Consider the following 19,802-nt stretch of genomic DNA (forward strand, 5'->3'; position numbering starts at 1 on the left):
ATGACAGTGTGGTTATGCCCATTTAGAGACTACAAAACTGAGGTGTTATCTGGGTTGCTTGATGTCACACTGGAAGTATGTGTTAGAACAGTATACCGTTCTGCTCATGTAAAGTACTATGTTTAACCCATGGTCTGTTTTTTTTCATGATTTATGCAATAATTCACATGAAATTAAGCAGCAATTCATCTGAAAGTCCTGATGTAATCACAAATTAGGCCCAGAGACCACCAGCAAATTAATTATTTGTGGCTTTAAATTGCTATATACTGCTCAATTATGTGCTGCTACATACTTGTGTATGTAATCTCAGTGGATGTATTAAGCTACAATGTGTAATACTGATCAAAGAGACAGAGTCGCCTACTTAGTGTCGGGATGTTTCCATCTTGTAATAAATTGTAGACAGGTATTTTCTGTAAGATAATAAATCACACATAAAAATGTGTTTATTCTAAAGCTACTTCTTTCAAGCAATATTTTTCTAAAGTGATTCTGATCTACTCTCTTCTTTCTGAAGAAATAGTTCCTAGGAAAAGTAAGTCAGTAGAAATAAGAAAACACTACTACGTAACAAAAGATCAAGCAGAATCCATGTGGAATTGAAACTGTTTGCTAGTGGACAGCAGTCCACAGCACAGAAACTTCCATTAAGGCAGCAAAGCCAATGACCTGTGAGGCCAAAACTTATTCTCAGCAATTCAGTTGATCCTTGAGGTTCAGTCACAAATATCTGCCTGAGGGGCAAAGAAGAAGTTGCTCACACAGCTTCTTACCCAAGTATACAGAAATATTGTGTCTCCATTTCATTTAATTCCCTAGCATCATACTTCATTTGTAACATGGATGTTCCCAAAGATGGGTGAAGTAGAGAATCAGAGGATCAAAATATCACAAAGAAGTACACGGCACGTAAAAATGCCCGTCTAGTTTTGACACTGGAAGATACATCAGGAAAAAAACAGCCATGTTCCATCTGGGCACAATAAAGCAATTACATGTAGAAGGTATAGCTTTCACATATTTGCATTAGAAATAATCAGTGGTATATATATTACACAATACATATAAGACTGCTGAAAGTTTTCATGAAGTGTAAACATATACAAGTTAACACAAAACTTACAGCAACAAGGAAGCTAGCAGAACCTAGGGATCATTGCTAAAAGCAAGTAGTGAGCAAGTGAAACAAAATGGAAGGTTCTAGAAATGTAAAAAGAATGATTCAATAATTTATAATGTCATATACTTACCAAAGGCCAGATTCAAGAATAATGAAATCTAGAAAGAACCTCTTTTGCCCTATTAATATCTTTCATAAATGCACACCCATTCTTTTTAAATAATTTCTTTTTTTCTATTATCAGCTAAAAGCTGAACCCCCAAAATAGAATGTTCTTATCATTTCTTTATCTCTTGCCTTCCTTCCTATTGACTGTGCATTAACTTAAACAACGAAAATTAATTGCACTCAAAAACCTGTATGAATGCAAATTCCATAAATGCCCTGACAATATTAAGAGATGAAATTGCAGCAGGAACAGGCCTAACACCATATTGCCTACATGTGCGAATACAAGTTGTGATTTTGCAGCCGAGATGAGCCAAAGACCACAAGGACCAGTGACTGCAGGGTGACATACAAGCTTCAGGTATCCTCTTAGAAAAACAGCTCTCAATGCAGTGTCTGGGAGTGAAAGTGTGGCCAGGAAGTAGGGCAGGAAAAAAAAGTGACTAACTCATGCTTGTCTCTTCTGCAAGCTTTTTTCGCAGGGGCCTTGTACTTTTTTCCATGCCACAAGTCAGAGTAGGCATATTCCTCAGAGGACTGAAGGACAACAATGCCTAACGGAGGTCAGGTAGGGAGAAGTGCCATCACAGCTGCTTTACCTTAAGAGAGAGCCTCTCAATACATTGATAACCATATTGCACTGTGCTATCTTCATTTCTGATCCTCTGAAATAATGAGTTTCCAGAGCTTTTTATTGTTCTGTAGCTAGATATCAAGCACAATAAAACCATGACACCTCTTTATTCAGCAATGTTGTCTCTCATGTTCTAAGCGGATGTTGTGGCAGCAGTTTGAACTACAGCCCTTATCTCTCTCTTTCACTGAGCAAATATTTCAGCAGAAAATGTGTAAAGAATGCTTCCTAAGTGGAAATCCCATTTGAGCTATTTCAAAGTGAAGTTACTGACAGGAACTGAGATGTTTTGGGGTATATTACCTCCAAAACCTAAGGCATGTTTTTCAGCACTATGGGTTCACTGTCAGGGAAGTATTGTGTCTACCATGAGATAAAAAAGAGTACAGAACCACCAACAGATGAGCAATTTTCAAGAAGAAAAATGGTGTTCCAAATTCCTGAACCACATGAGGGCAACATCACTAATCACAATAGAAGGATATGGTATTTGACATCACCAAGTAGCTGTCATTAATGTATATTAGCTGTCATTCTCTTCAATAGCGTGGGGAGGAGAAGAAATATTTCCTTTCTGTCATTGAGTACAGCATATTTGTATGCTTCAATTATCTTTGAAACAACTGCTGATCTATGAAAATGCTGATGAGACTACCCAAGATAAGTCCACATAGTATTTCTAAGGTCTTGATGTATAAGAGACTTCTAACTCATCTAAATCAACTAGATTTCACGGAAGAAAATGACAACGAATCTAGTAATGGCCTAGGATAACCAACATGAAATTAGTAAGCTAGGATAAACATTAGTGAAAGGCAGATAAAAATTCAAGCCACCACAATGTACCATATTACCTGCCATACATATAAATCCAATACATTTCAGTAAAGGCACAGATTTGTTAAAGAAAAAAACTCTAGACACATGGTAATAGTTATATATATATGCAACTTGCCCTGAAGAGTCAAGGAGATGTCATTTCTGTGCAGTCATTTAAGACTGCATCATCAATCTTCCCATAGTTTCACCAATTGGGAGGTTAATGCCTCCGGTCAAAAATGGGATTTTCCTCAGCAGAGAAAGTGCTCATTCTTCCCAACTCTCTATTTCTTGCCATTTCATATTTCATGACAAGAGTTGTCTGAAATGATTGGACCATTTTTTTTACTTTCTGCTACAATTCCTCCAGATATGTTTGTTTCTATGAACCTATGTCCCCAGGATTGACAAGGGTTTAACAAAATTCTTCTGTTCCTTCTCACATCCTTTGTGTATCTGTATCTACCTGAAATAGAAGGTACCTTGTTGTATTTTGATACTCTGAATGAGAGTTTGAGAACAAGAGCAGGTGTTTTTTTATTTGTTTTTTTTTTTTTTTGTTTGTGTTTTAAGAATTGACAGGAGTTTTTTGCTTGTTTTTATTTCAAGTTCTGCTTAACACAAAAGCTGGTCATCAAGACAGAATCATATCATAAAATGGCTTGGGTTGGAAGGGACCTTAAAGATCATCTAGTTCTAACCCAGCCATAGGCAGGGATGCCACCCACTAGATCAGGTTGCCCAGGGCTCCACCCAGCCTGGCCTTAAACACCTCCAGGAATTCAGCTTCATTCACAACTTCTCTGGGCAACTGTTCCAGTGCCTTACTACCCTTACAGTGAGGGTCCTAATGTCTAATCTAAATCTATCATCTTTTAGTTTAAGACCATTCCCCCAAAACCATTCCCAGAAGCATGCCTTCAAAGAGAAAGAAAATCAGGAGACAACATGGCATTTTTTAGGAAACAGAAGTAGGAAATAGTAAGTAGAGGTATTTTTTACAAGGTAAGTAATTTTAAATAATTTTTACAGGGTAAATTTTTACAAAGTAAATCATGTAACAGGTTTCTAAATTATATCTGTGAGGGACTTTCATATGCAAATTTATCAGTGATTTAAGAAGTTATTTAAAAAAAGAATTCACATGAAATATGGTTAATTTGCACAACCTATTATATAAATTAAAGGCCCATCTAAGTAACCATAGTTATATGTGGTACTTAACCTGTCCTAGCTGCATGGTCCAGAGCTGGGAAGCTCTGTTTAACATTCCAGTGTTATCCTATAGCACTCAAAGTATCAGAGAATAGGAAAAATACCTTTACAACTGTATATCATTAGCCAACAGTGCTGTGTTCACTCTTTTATGAGAGAGAACCTATGAAGAAGTACATTCTCATGGTATTTACTTAGTGTTAATTTGACTTTGTCCCAGAGTATGAATCTCTATACCTTTGTGTATGCCCGTACTTTGCAGTTGCTCCTGAAAACACCTAAAAGTAATTCTAGCTCTTTTCTCTAAGACTCTGTGTAGAAGACATATACCTAACTTTATATGTATTCCTTAGGAATGCATCCAAAGTTTGGAAATTTGGTCCTTAATGGGCTAACGTTTACTGCAATACCAAATTTGGTGCAGCATAAAGTCAAGTACATTTTGAGAACCTTCCCTGAGCAACAAGGAACTCATTCAAGATGTAACATCAGTGTGTATTTAACTGTAACTATTAGCTCAAATTATTTCAGACCAGAATTTGCTGCCATTTACTTTAGTTCAAAAGTCACCAAAAAAGCTCCACCTGGGATACAGATTTGTGTAGGTAAAATTAAATTCTTGTTTACTAAGCCATGTCTGCACAAGATTTAAAAACAAAAAATCCAAAATAGAAAACCTTCTAAAATTATGTTACATCCTGTATTTGTAGCAAGCAATTATAAAAACATATAGTATTGAAAAGAAGAAAAAAAAGTTTTGGGTAGTTGTAAAAGTATGGGTGCTTCTATTAATCTATATTGGAACTGAAGTTTTTTATAAGACATTTTATGTGTCTCCTTCTAGATCAGAAAATGAGTTATTAATATTTGGTTATAGTTCACTTATCTACCTTATAACACATTCTTAATCTATTAAACTGGAGGATAAATGGAAAATATGAAGGAACAGCGTAATCTGACGCTATAACGTTGTAGCCATGCATTGTCCCTTATCTGGGAATTCATATCTCTGTTCTACAACCATGCAGTACCTTACAATATCTGAATTTGTTCTGAGTTACACCACAATAAATAAAAAGTTAGTTATTTTAATATTGATAGTAAATCTCATGTCTGGTGACTTCTTCTCAATTTACTGCAGTTGTATAACTTTATTCCTGTTTTGGATATAGTGGTCTCACTCTCACAAACCAGCCAAACGTATTGATCAAATTTGTTATTCTTTTTGTGTAATGGCAAGAAGGTGAGCTCTTAAGGGCTGATTTGTATATTGCATATAAGTATATATGTATAAGAAAATTTGAAGAATTGATATTTAGCAGTTATATTTCTATTCTTTGATTCTATTTTTCAATTATATTCTTCTAGCGTTTTGTAGAATCATGGAATTATAGAGTGGTTAGGGGTTGAAAGGGACATTACAGATCATCTAATTCCAACTCCCCTGCCATTGGCAGGGGCACCTCCCCCTAGATCAAGGCCCCATGCCCAGGGCCCCATCCAGGCTGGCCTTGAACACCTCTAGCAAAGGGGCATCCACAGCTTTTCTGAGCAACTTATGCCATTGCCTAACCACCCTCAGAGTAAAGAATTTCCTCCATATATCTAATCTAAACCTACCTTCTTTTACTTTAAAGCCACTACCCTTTGTCCTATCACAACACTCCCTGACAAAGAGTCCCTCCCCACTTTTCCTGTAGGCCTCATTTAGGGACAGGAAAGGCTCTATAACATCTCCCTGGAGCCTTCTCTTCTCCAGGCTAAACAACCTGTGTCAGTTTGTACACATAGGAGAGGTACTCCAGCCCCTTGATCATCTCTGTGGCCCTCAGCAGTCTAAACAAAAATGTGCAATGTGATGTGTGATTCAACAGTGAAAATGAACACATATCTTTTTTATTCTACAGTCTTTTAGCATTTTATAACAGTTGAAAAATTTTGTTCACATATTTTTCAGTTCTGTCTTCTGTTTAGTTCATGTTTCACCAAGACATCTTTCAAAGGTACATGGGGTTTAATACGTCTTTTGTAGTACTGGATTTTAACAAGTTGGAGAAGAGAACGGAGATGCTATAATATCCTTCTCAGAATGATTGTTCAGTCTATGAGCAAGAGAGCCACAAAGGTGAGAGCAATGTCCATGAGTGTATGTGTTGGAAAAAATTGCTCAGTACTCTTAGTTTGAAGAGCTGACTCCACACTTTTATGTCTTTTCCTCCAGGGGTCTAGCATGGTAGAAGTACACAGTTATTATCCTTATGGGGGTAACTGCTTTATACACAACACAAACAGAAAGCTATTTACTGCATCTACTCCACACTGTTCTGCTTTGCCATTGAAAATGTCAGGAGGTAGAACAGGCTTGTCTGGCTTTGAATGCCAAGTACCAGCAGCAAAATGCTCTCAGAAATGCTGTGAGTTTCAGAAGCTGGTTGATAACACAGTACAGGGAAAAGAGTCTTGGATGGAATATTTAAGGTCTGATATTCAAGCATGTGAGATCAGTGAATATTATGGCACATGCTACTGAAGTAGCTTTGCATAACAGTAGTTGGGATGCAAATTATGTTCCAGTAAACAAAGGATCAACAGATGTGTTAATTCTTACAGCTGCTCAGTATGCTTATACTTTTATCATTCAGTGTGCCCACTGATGCAGTTTGTAGGAATAGTCTAAAACTGGCATATGCAACTGGATTGGTTCCAGAAGAATGAAGGATCTGATTAGTAAAAGCAATCAGTATCTACAGAACTGATGGAATTCAATTTAAGGTTGTTTTTGCTTATCTCTTGATAACTTGTCTTATATCTCAAACGGAGACTCCAAATTAAGGATATTTTTGAAGAAGCCTATCTTTAAATCTTTTCAATAAAATTAATGTAAAATCTCTTAATTATTTCCTTTATTCTGGGATAATATATGTTCATTTTATATAAAATGAATCTCTCATTTGTAAAATATGCCTTTTTAAAAAACCTTATGATAAAATACAAAACTGCAAGTATAAGCATAGTGTCACAAATTCTAAATCTGAACTGTATTACTTCAGTCAACTAAAAATTATCTGTCTTAATTCTTGCTTTTGATTCTAGCATAAATCAAAAGTGAGAGATGTCAGAAATAAGCAATGTTCTTTTATTGGAATAGTAATTCTACAAAATCAGAAAGTCCATGCTAATTGAAAAGAGTGAAAGACAAATATCAAGAAAACTATGGCTATTCAAAAATCAAGGAATGCACAAACATTAAATCAGTTAAGCAGAAAACTACATATGGAGACTGAGAAACACAAAGACGTTTTGCTAGATTAAAAAAAAAAAAAAGAGCAATGATATATTGGTCAACAAAACAAGTATTGACAGGTACAAGAAGTAATAAAAAATAAGTAGAAGTGAATAAAAGACAAAGTGGGTAGCAATGAATAAAAAATAGAAGGTGCATGAAGGTGGTAAGGAAAGTCAAAGGACAACAAGTGAAGAATGCTGGTGAAGAGCTTAGAACAAGAACAGAATTAAGATTTTTTTTAAAAAAATGATCAGAACCAAAAGAACCCCAAAACTGATATCGTTTAGTTGTATAGAAATAATAGGATAGTTAATAGCAATTTATAGTAAATGACTATTTCACTGAATGTTCTCATTTTGGAAAAAAAAAAATAAATGAAATTTTCAGAGCATACAAGAATGATAAATCATCTTCCTATTTATAGCTATTTTAAATAAGTTTAAATCTGAAAATTTGGAAGCACTAAAGATGTTTAAAGGAGCTTGAAAATGAACATGTTAGACTGTATTGTTGATTTTATCGAGTCTTTGAACTCTGGAGGTATTCCAGGATATTGAAGGAAAACCAGCACTGTGTCAATATTTTGAAAGGGCCAGCAGTATTGCCCTAATAATTCCATCTTTTTTGCCAAGCTTTCAACTGGTGTAAAACAACTGATACAGGATTTAAACTAACTGTTAATTGATTAAATAGCAGCATATTCAATGGTGAATAACATAGGCTGCTGGAAAAAAGAGCTTGCCAAGTTGCTACAGTATTTTTTTTTCTGGTCAGCACTTTGGTTGAAAGTAGTATAGTTATATTTCTGAAAGACAAATACAGTGATACTGCACATTTTTTTAAAAAAAAGACAAATTTAAGAGATGATACATAATACATATATTTTACGTGAAATAATTACAAAGTCTCAAAATACAAGCATATATAAGAAATTATATATATTGTTATGAGAGAAATTATATATATGCTTTAAAGCACATATCAGACATGAGGTTTGTTTCTAATCTGGCCTTCTAAGATTTGGTTCTTAACCTTAATATGGCCTAAAGCTTTTACATGAAAACACTAATAGATGAACACGTAACGTGACAGTGAGGCTAACAGGTCTCAGTGAGGCTTACTGTATAAAGAGAGGTGAAATGAACTGGCAGTCACAGATGCACATTTCCTGGTCCATCTGGCACTCATACCATTACCATCTGAGTGGTGTGTACAGTCTGGGTGCTCAAAGCTGAGAGAGGGTTCTTAAGAAAACATGCCTTAAGCAGAATGATGCAAGAAGCTTAAAATCATTTATCAAAATGGATTACCTAACCATGCTACATGGCTTAAAAGAAAGATATTAGACTACTAGAGCGGTCTTCATGGAATCACAGAATCATAGAACCATAGAATCAGCAAGGTTGGAAAATACCTCCAAGATCACCTGGTCCACCCACCCGGCCCCCCCCCCCCCTCTTCTCCCCCGAATATCGCCCATTAAACTTTGTCCCTGAGTACCACTTCAGACTCCACCACCTTCCAGGCCAACCTGTTCCAATGCCTGACTGCTCTTTCTGAGAAGAATTTCTTCATGCTAACAATAATATCTGTGACACAATGTAATGTCGAGAAATTGAAGTGAGAAGAGCTCAGACATCAAAAAGGATTTTTTTTTTTAATAACAATGCATTATTAAAACCACTTGCCACTAGACTTGATTGGATTTTTTTTGTCATTAGAAACTTTGAAGGGAAGACTGTGTGTATTTGTAAAGATTATTGCCAAGTTGACCATAGCTACTGGATTTAGGGAAGTCCTATACATTTGGCTATGCAACAGGTCAGAGTGGAGAATCACAAGGTCTCTGACCTCAGTATAAGTATAACTTAAACGTACATAAGTTAGTGATGGTCTCTTAAAGGATAGCAGGAGGAGTTTAATTACAGAAGTGAGGACTGATAGGAAACAAAGTAATTCCATCCTTTGTTATTATTTATCAGGGAGAACAAGAAACATGCCAGGAACAGAGATAAGGTTTCTGTGGAGAGAAGTAAGTAAAGAACAGGAAAACTACTGGAATGAAGCAGCACCACTGAACAAGTTTAAAACAAAATTAGATCATCTGATAATAAGGAAGAATCCAAGAAGGGATGGTCAGCATCCCATAATCCTGAAAGACAAGGCAGACACTACTGCAAAAAATGGCTGCAAGAATTTTTAACTCTTTACCTGCACCAAGAGAAGATTCTGCTAAGGACCAAAAGAAGGTAATGTTAGACTGGTGCTTAGGAAGACAACATCTCGGGAAACAAACAAGCAAACAAAACCAACCAACCAACCAACCAACCAAAAAAAAACCACCTTCAATTATCAGGAAGAAATTAAGATACATGTTATACACTAGAATAAATACGCTGGGAAGAAGACTATTAACAAACCTAATTAATAGCAATAGAAATGTTTAAAAAGCTAGATTAAGTAGTGTAATTGAATATTGAAAAGTACATTGAGAGTACTCAATTCAAAAAAGCAGACAGTATTAACAAACCAGACTAACGGTAACACAAGAGTTTAAAAGGCTGAAAGGCGGGTTATATTGAATACTGAAAAGTATATCTAATGCACTCAATTTTAAAAAGCAAATATACCATAGTGTAAAAATACTAATGGTATCAATACTTTATCAAACAGAATTAAAACAATTGGTGAGTTTCCAGCCAAGATGAGAACATAATTGAAAATGGATGCACAGCCTGTTTAGGAATGAGATGAGGAGCAATGCAGGAAAGAAGCGCACTGAGCTTAATCTTGCTTACAATATACCAGAAATTAGGAACTGGCAGTAATATGAACAATTTGTGTGCAGTTTTGGGTGCCATGATATATGAAGGACATAAAACTATTAGAGAGTGTCCAAAGGAGGGCTACAAAGACGATGAAGAGTCTATAGGGAAAGAGGTATCTGAGGAGCAGCTGAGGTCCCTTGGTTTGCTCAGCCCACACAGAGCAGGCTGAGGGGAGGCCTCATGGCGGCCTGCAGCTCCCTCACGAGGGGAGCGGAGGGGCAGGCGCTGAGCTCTGCTCTCTGGGGACAGCGACAGGACCCGAGGGAATGGCATGGAGCTGGGACAGTGGTTCACAGCACTGAGACCACCAGAGTTCAAGAAGTGTTTGGACAATGCTCTCACACATATGGTTTGCTTTTTGTTCAGTTCTGTGTTGAGTCCAGGAGCTTGACTTGATAATGTTTGTGGGTTCCTTCCAACTTGGGATACTTCATGACTCTATGATTCTAATAAATGAGTGCCAATGAATGTAAAAGAGGAATGATACTGGATTCAAACAAATCTGAAAAAATAGAGGCATGTAGGAAAACTGCTAATACCATCTATGTAAAATATGAAAACTATGCTAACTAGATTAAAAACCAAAGAAAAGAGGACATGATCTTAGGCCTGCTGATGTTAGGCAGGATACTGGTAATGAAACAAATTGTTTTGGTGGCAATGGCAACAGGATCTCTGAAAGCATCACTCAGAGCTGGCAGCAACTAGTGAGTGGAAAAATCTACTATGAACCAGATATACCCGCACTGCATCAGGCTGCACAATGCAAGGATACCCACGTTGGCTTCAAATGACCAGATTTGAAACTGGAATCAGCGTGGTGCCATCAATCAGGTAAAAAACTGGGGCAAAATCAGCTTGTGCTCATATGCTTGTTTCCAAAAGCAACCCATTATATAGAATAAATCATCTGTCTCTTCCCATCCCCACAAAGTCACTAGGGAGACCACAAACCCCAAACCAAAAGACATACTATTTTCCTGTCGTAGGATTCTCCACTGCTGTATGTTGTAGCTAGCGTGGATGCACATTCTTCTAGGTACCATGGCTTCTTCCCACTTTCAGCTGTGCTGCTTATGGAGATGGTGTAGATGCTATTGGTGTAGCCATCACAGGAGCAGTGATCTCGACTCCTTCCACCATTTCCAGATGCCCAGACAAAAACTGAACCTAATCCTCTTCGTCCCTGTTTGGAAAGAGCACAAAAGATTTGATTCATACCTCTTTTTTTCCTGTCACCACCTGCATAATAAACAAGTATATGTCCCTAAGAGACATCTGATGAGAGAAAAACAAGAAAACAAGCTATCTCACTGAGAAGAATCTGAAATAAAAGCAGGATTTAGCAGAGTTCAGAATGAGACATCTCCCCCCAAAAAAAATCAGAAAATGAGTGTGATGAACACAACTTTAGAAATGACTTTTATACAGGGTCTGCTGCTCAGCATCTGTACTGTCCAGCCTTACTAAGAAAGAGGTGCTAAAGACAGACCAGGCATTAAAACATCATACTGAGTTGAAAGAGGAGAATAAGTATTATACTTGAAAATAAAATCTTTTGTAATGCATGGTACCTTTAGTTTATTAGGGTTCTGCCAGCTGTTTATTCCTGAATTGCCTGGTGACACTAAGTATAGTTTGGGTAGCATTATATACTGTGAGTCATGGTGTCATGGTTTCACAGAAGGTGAAGTTATATAGGTTTCACTATAAATCACAGAATCACAGAACATCTGAGGTGGAAAGGACCTCAGGTCATCTAGTTCATTATAAATACTAAGTACACAACACAATATATGAACAAAAATGGACAAGAAGAAGATACTTATAAATCTATACGATTACGCACTAATGCATTAGTTCAGCAAGACATATGAATTGCTGGACAAATTGCTTAGGCATATTTGTAATTGAAATAAGAACTTAGAATTAGGTAACCTTTTGACATTTTCTTAATATGCCAAAAGAATGTAGTGTTTAAATAAATAAAAACATATTTTTTGGTGGTGCTAGTACACTTGCATTGATGTGAAAAGTGAAAAAGGTCAGTAATCTCTGTTGCTGATACATGGGGGCTGAGAACTGCTGATATATGGTCATGGGAATTGTGCTTTTCCTGAGTTATATTTGCACTTTTCATAGAATGATAGAATCATGGAATCACAGAATTATTGAATCATAGAATGGCTTAGGTTAGAAGGGGCCTTAAAGATCATCTTGTTCCAACCCCTCTGCCATGGGCAGGGAGGCCACCCTCTAGAATAGGTTGACACCCTTGTCCAGCTTGGTCTTGAACACCTCCAGGGATGGGTCATCCACTAGTTCTCTAGGTAAACTCATACTGCTGAATCAAATTCAAATTCTTGCATCTTTCTGATCTGCATTAATTATTAGCAGATAATATATACTGTTTGTATAGGAATGTTTACCAAAGGTTTAAACTTGTCTTTGATTAAGCTAAATTGTATCACATTTTCTTATATGACATTCTCTCAAAGCAATGAAACATCCCTCTAAGTTACAATTAAATTAACAGTCTCATTGATACCTCATTAGTCTGCAAGTCATCATGTAATGTCTACCTGGGTTCTGTAAGAGGTAGCTCCCTCTCCTGCTCTCCCCGTGTGTGATAAATTAGTGTTATATGGTATGCAACATTACTTTTTTGTGCATGAATTAATTGCTTGGCCATGTGGGGAGTGTTTGTGTTTCTAAACAGAGTGCAGTTGTGTACCACAAATAAAATAAAGACAGCTGTTGGACATCTACTAGGTCAACCTTAAACAATTAGCAATTCAAAGATTCATTTAATCCAGATGTACAGAGAGATTTAATTTTGGCATTTTATGCCGAGAATCTAAATCAATGTAAGAAAAAAACCCTCACAGCTCACAATCCAGGCTTGAGTTCTCAAACATTGATGAATTTCATTTTGTGAGTCTAATAAAAGCATAGTACCTGAAGAGACTCTTTTCCCCAGCAATAAAAGTTAAATATAAAATTCTCCTCGCTAATGTTTACCTAAGGTTATGTCCCTGACATGCAACTTCTCATTAAAAAAAAAACATCTCAAGTGAAGAAAAAAATTTCAGTGTGCCAAGTTAAATGTATTATGAAATCCACATTCTCCAGACAAGATTAGTCTGACCAGCTGAGGAGTACAACTGTTTCAGCTTCTTTCTCTTCCTTTAGTTGATCTTAGCTACCATGCAGATAAAAAAGATGAAAAATAGCAACATTTATTTTTGTTTTAAAGACATGTTTTCTGAAGTGTTCTACCCCTGTCCTACAGCTCTCCTTCAGCACATTACGAACTCTTGTCAAGTCAAAACCCCTTTTGGTTTTGTTCTGGGGTTCTTGCTCAGCTCCTCTCAGCCAACAGTGTCTGATTCAGCGCTGCCCAAAGTCAGTGGGATGTGCTTTGCAACTTCATGGGACTGGAACAGGTTTGCAAACCATTTCTCTTTCATTCCATGTTATGGTCATCTCTCCTTGCTTATCTTTACTTCATACTCCATTGAAAACACTTGATAAGATGGATGTGACAAAGGATAAATTGAAAGATTATTTCATGCGTATTCACTGATTTATTATCCCAGCATGTCAGGAAGCCAGAAATTAGGACCCTCTGCATGTCTGAAGGTAATGGGATGGAGGTTTATGCTAAAGATTTGATGCTTCTCTACTTTTTACTCTGTTCCTGCTTTGACTTTTTTGTTTCAGTTTGATCCCATCATCTCTTGCTATTATATAATGCTTTCCAGAAGTACGTTATTATTTGCTTTCTTTTTCTGTCTCCTAAATGGTCATTTTTGGCTTATCTGTAAATCCTAACATCTGCTTCAGGGTAATTACAGATTTCTGTCTAGTGCTACACTGCTCTTACAAAACTAATTATCTCTCCTACATACATGTATGTCAACAATATAATACATGGATAGGTAGGTAGAAATGACACTGTAAAGTATATCACACAGATGAACTTCTATCTCCACAACTAGCCAAAATACTTCATCAAAACCTTTTGATGAATTTTCAGACATGTTCCTGAAGAATTTTAGATTCATCTTTTTTGTATGTGTTTCCTGAAAACAAAGTAATATGTACAGCAAAGAATTAGTATTTTTGGCTAAATTGATACCCAATTGGAAATTCAGAGTAATACACCAATACAACCTGAAAAGAAAAAATGAGAGTTCAGGATAGTGTAACCAAAGATCCAAGGAGCAGAAAAATGGAAAGTAAATATTTTACTATTTTGTCTAAAAGTCTATGTCCCACATTTTTTTTATATTAAAAAAAATCTGAAAAACATACGCATAGAAGATTTAAAAAAAATAAAAGCAACTATAATTAACAGTCCACCTCTCTCTCCCTTTTTTTTTTTTTTTTTTTTTTTTCCCATCATCAGTTGTTACTGGCTGAAAAGTCTGCAAGCAGCAGTATAACATGATTTGTCCCACTCATACAATAAAAACCATTTCACAGGACTGTACTTTTTGTAAGTTTTGCAGACATAATCCTTGAATTATTAGTTTCTCTGCAGAGAGAATGTGTCTATACTTCTTTAGATGCATACTTATGCTGCTTTTCTAATCATGAAAAATGATCTGCAGAAAAAGATACATGAATACATTTTTGGGCATAAAATTTAGTCCTACGGAAAACATGTCCACATATATTAAAAATTCTGCAATGCAGTATTTAAAAATAATAAACACACATTTACATTTTAATAGTTATCATTGGGCTTTAAAAATGACAGCCATTTGCACCCAGGTTTACCTTTACATGCTCATTTTTTTGTAAACAACTGATATCAAATATTTCTTAAAAAACTAATGCCTCCTGCAAATTTATTAAGTATCAACATCCGTCATTGCACCACAAAGTAAGAACCAGGTGCACTGACTAATGGTAAGGAATATATTCTAATACATACAAAGAAAGGACTCCCATTCCCTAATACACTGCAATATAGCATATTTAAAAACTCGGCATTTCTCAGAAAATAGCATTACCTTCAGTCTACAAAACATGCTAAAAATCTCATTCTTAAAAGCTATTTGGCAAAGAAAATGGTAACCTTAAAAACAAACAAACAAACAAACAAAACAAACCTGTACTTTATGTGTGCATTAAAAATTTGACCTGAACAAAATAATATGTCAAGTAAATAAGTTTTGGTTTGCATTTACTGCCTATTGTCAAACTACTATTTGGTTTCCTCCTCCCTGTTTCCAAACACCCTACTTTATTTCAATAGACCCAGTCATGCTCAGGAAATTATAAACTTGCTAGCAACTATACTAAACAAGTAATTAGAGCAACAACATCAGCTGTCCTACTGTATGCGAATGCCTTTCCCAATTGGTCTCCTTTCAATACATGAAGTTAAATAACATTTGGACTGTGTTACAAAGCTAAGATAAACACACATGCAAGGCACTCTGTAGCTTTTACTGTTTGTCTAAATCTATCATCTGTCATCTGCCAGATGCCCAAGGGTGTCAAGATGAAAAGTCAAGCCTTGAGCTGCCAAAGAAGTAATGTGTCATTTATTACTGAAAAGCAAAGGTGCATTTACAAACCATATGGGTACAACTTGGACAAAACTAAAAGAGTTACTGAATTACAGCAGAGGCATGGGTCAGGGTGGAATGGGTGCACAGCAAAGTACGCTCAATGCTTGTCCCATGATTTGTAAAATGCACTGCCTCATGCTGTAGGTTCATCATTGTGTCTGCTCTGCAATTTGCAGTGTTACCTGCTGACTCCCTCTCACAAACTCTGCAAGGTGTCCATAATTGTATTTTTGCATCTTAGTGAACCAGACCATTATTTTTTAATCGGCTTTCTTAAATTGCATAAAATGTCACATAGTTAAATGAAAATCACATGCTCCATTTTGAAATGAAAAAAAAAGTTTTTCACTGACAGCTAAGACTTGCTACTGACCTGTTGTCTCAGTCCAATTTTCTAGCACATTTCCTGGGCAAAGTTAGTGTTCTCCACACACAGCTGACCTTGAATGAAATGGACTCAGGTCATTGACAAAAAGGCCCCATGTCAGAAACTGCACCTGTAAAAGCATGGCACAAGAATCTTGGGACATTCGCTTTTTTCTGCTAATACCTTGTTTTCCTTGGTCAGCAAGTTGCTAGGGGGTTGTATGATACGAATGCTTTCTCTCTCTCTTTTTTTTTTTTTTTTTTTTTTTCCAGTTCAACAGCATGGAAGAGTTAGTCTGCCAAGAACCAGAGCCAGTATGAACATTTTCATAATGACATCTGCAGAATTTCCTAACACTATTAAAAGAACATTCAACGCTCCAAGTGCGTGCATTTGTGTATGTGTGTGTATATACCTATAAAACACATCTCACTGAGTGAATGCCTTACTGGTACTGGCAGGTACCATTATAAGGTAGAGGTGTTCACACATTAAGCTAAGGACAACTAGCAGACCACATACTTGCAAGTTGCTTCCAGCATGCTTCCATCTAGTAAAAACAGTTTCCATCTACTGGCTGTAGTTTGCGCCAGTAGAGCAAGATTTATTCACACTGTTTTACAAAGTTTATACTGGCCATTCATTCTCTGCTTTACAAGTCAAGCTGCCTTAATCCAGCTTCAAATCCTGATGCTTTCCTGCCCATGATGTAGGACAGGAACTGATTACCCCAATAGCCCTCCCTGTCTATGTGGTGAGTTTTGCTTTCTCTACGGAAGTGATTAACAATGAACAGGAAAATAAATTTGAAGGAGCAGGAAATACAGAAGACAGAACCACTGACCTGGAGTAAGCAGAGGTACAGCGGCTGCAGCCAGGGAGAGGTAAATTGGCAGCAGTATACTAGAAAGTCCACACACATGAACACAAAACAAGTCATGTAAATAAAAAACAAAGAGTAAAGGAGGGACACCCTATCCACACCTGGAGTCTAAACATTTAATTTCCTCTGTTCTACCTAATAATGTTACTTAATGCTTCCAATAACAACAACTAATACTGGGAAGTGAGATTGATCCTGTTATGGAAATCTCCTGTTGTGGAGATTGATCCTATAAGTGGAAAAAGTAGACAATGGTATGAACTCTTCCTTAAAAACTAATTCTTAAAGTGGAAATGTTCAGATCTGAAGTTCCAGAACACTGGTCCATACTCTGGTGACCTAGAAAAAGTACTGTGTAGGCATGATTTTAAGCACATCCACCACAGGGCCAAGCACCAAGGAACACAGTACTCTGAGATATGCACCTGTGAGAGACAGCATCTCCTCTCACAGGTTCCTCAGATTCCACCAATTTTTGCACTCCCTGAGAGCTGGATGCCATTGCCCTGTGTAGGGGCAAAGTGCTTCCAATCTGCTAACTGGCAGCATTTTTCTTTAGAGAGGCAGCATATCACAGATCCTTCTGAGTTTCTACCAGCACACTTAACCTCTAATTTGAAAATGAAAAAAAATGGTCTGGCACACCACCTGTAAAACTATGGCTCTTCTGTAGACTGCAAAGCACTCTCACTCTGAAGCAGGCATCTGTCCAAAAGAGATAACGGCAAACTGAGAGCCCCAGGCAGCAACTCTGAAGTCCCATCACAAGATAGTCAAATGGAGTATTTATAATTAAAATATCCTTTTTGGGCATCAAAAGAAAAAAGCTGTAAACAAAAGAAGAAATTTCTGAGGCCATGAATTCTATTGAGGTGTCCACGTTTTCAGAAAAATTCACATTTTGGCATCAATTCATTAAAAATGTATGCCCAAGATCTCTATGACAAAGTGAGTAATAAGCTTAACAGGCATACATAAATAAAGATGCCCATTTGAGGGAAATGCTTAAAAATTAGGTTCCATGCTTGTATATTATGATTCCTGTTTTTACTTTTTTTTTTTTTTTTTTTTTTCCTAGAAAACTAGAAAGTCAAAAAAGAATTTTGTAGTGCTGGAACAAACATATACAAAATACATGTACAATGCAAAAATCTGTCACTACTTATGATAAGAGACAATTATGTTCCTAAAAAAGCAAGTTGTTCCCAGCACAATTAAACTTCTTGGTCACTTCTGAACAAAGTTCTTTACTTAGGAAAAGACAATCACAACAGAAAGAGGGAAAATGTATTTTATTAGCTAATATGATATGACCTTTAAGATACTGAAGTGTGAAAATACTTTATGTGTGCATTAAGAAGAATGTATAGAATAACCACAAGCATCCTTACATTAACACAGCAATTATTGGGATATATCAATGCAACATTGCAACATATATCCTTGCATGTTGTATATATTTTATTTTACTCTTCACTAGAACAACAGCTTAAACAGCTCCAAGTTATTCCCCACTGAGCTGTAATTAGTGCTTAAAGTGCAACCAAAAGAAGTGTTGGCTGAAACCTGAAATCTGAACCTGTGGAATGCTGGAATGAATTTCCCATTTTCCTAAACAAAATAGAGCCAGCTAAAGGGCTGTGTGAATTGCATTTCTGGTTTAGATTCTCTCTCCTTATTATCATTACTTTTGTTGTTGGTGATATTGTTACTGGGATAAAGTAGATTGTGTATTGTAAATAATATTACAGATAGGTTTTCCAAACTTTCTGTAACACAAGGCATCTCTAGTAAATGATAGGTGACCAAGGAAAATGGGCACTGTGTAAGAAAGAAAACTGCATTAGGACTAGATAAGGGATGTGTTTCACATGCAAACACCCATTCTGTGGAAAAGGTTTAGGCAGCTGCAGTTATTATTGTACTATCATCTGATTAAACACTGGAGAGGAGGCTATGTCTACCAGAACATATAACTGGTTTCACTCGTTAAATTAAAATCTTCCTTACAGAAGGCTTCAGGTTTTCAAGATAATTACTGAACTTCTTCCCACATAATACACAGAATTGTGTAGACACTGCTGTTGCTCAAGTCCTTAGAAATATGTGAAGATAGGGGATAAGCGACTACATTCATATTTCAAAAAGTCACTCTTTGAAATGCATATACTTCAAGTGTATGGAAAGAGACCTGTTTTGCCAAAGCTGCTTTTGAGTATTGGCAATCCAAACTAAGATTTATTCCACATCATGAATGGTGTGTTTTTTCATGTTCAACTGTATCACCTGTTTCAGGTTGGGCACCCAAAATCAGAGGCCATTTTTCACAACTAGTCCAAAAACAGTAATGCTATTCTGGCTTGTTATAACAGTTTCCATATATGTGTGAGAATGGATGAGGTAACTAAACAGTTTTGGTTTCCAGTACACTATGTGACATTGTAAGGAAACTGGACATTTTGAGGTATATTTTCCTGTAACTCTCATTCCAAAGTTTCCTGCCCTTTAGGATTTGTATATTCCAGTTAATGTAATGTAAGAACATTTCTGGTACATTATTTCTTTTTCTGCATTTTTTTTTTTTTTAACTACATGTTAACTTTGTGTGAAAAAGTGCACTTTCCCCATAAAGCAAAGGAGATTAATTTTAAGATTAGTTTTGATTATATATTTCCAAAAGAAAAGAAAAAAAAAGATGCATAGTATCATAATTCATTCAGGTATCACTGAAGTAAAGCCCAAACTCTACTTCATGTCCTGGAAGGTAATATCCCTAATTCTACTTTTACTGAATGCTGAAAGTTGCTAACTGGGTGCAAACTAGGTAGGGCAAATAATTATTATTACCTTAACGATGTGTTGAGGTTACCACCTAACCTGATTTTTGCTTGGCA

The 19,802-nt window shown here is 36.4% G+C and overlaps 1 protein-coding gene across 1 annotated transcript in view; it reads right to left on the reverse strand.

Annotated features, from left to right (window-relative positions):
• The window catches only part of LOC118155839 (proprotein convertase subtilisin/kexin type 5-like), a 197,337-nt gene that overhangs the window by 60,490 nt on the left and 117,045 nt on the right, over positions 1 to 19,802 (reverse strand). The window contains exon 8 of the mRNA XM_035309402.1: positions 11,047 to 11,259. Coding sequence (XP_035165293.1) covers positions 11,047 to 11,259 — 213 coding nt within the window. The remainder of the gene's footprint in view (positions 1 to 11,046; positions 11,260 to 19,802) is intronic.

The sequence above is a fragment of the Oxyura jamaicensis genome, chromosome Z (assembly GCF_011077185.1).
Source record: "Oxyura jamaicensis isolate SHBP4307 breed ruddy duck chromosome Z, BPBGC_Ojam_1.0, whole genome shotgun sequence".
In the NCBI taxonomy this organism is placed as follows: Eukaryota; Metazoa; Chordata; class Aves; order Anseriformes; family Anatidae; genus Oxyura; species Oxyura jamaicensis.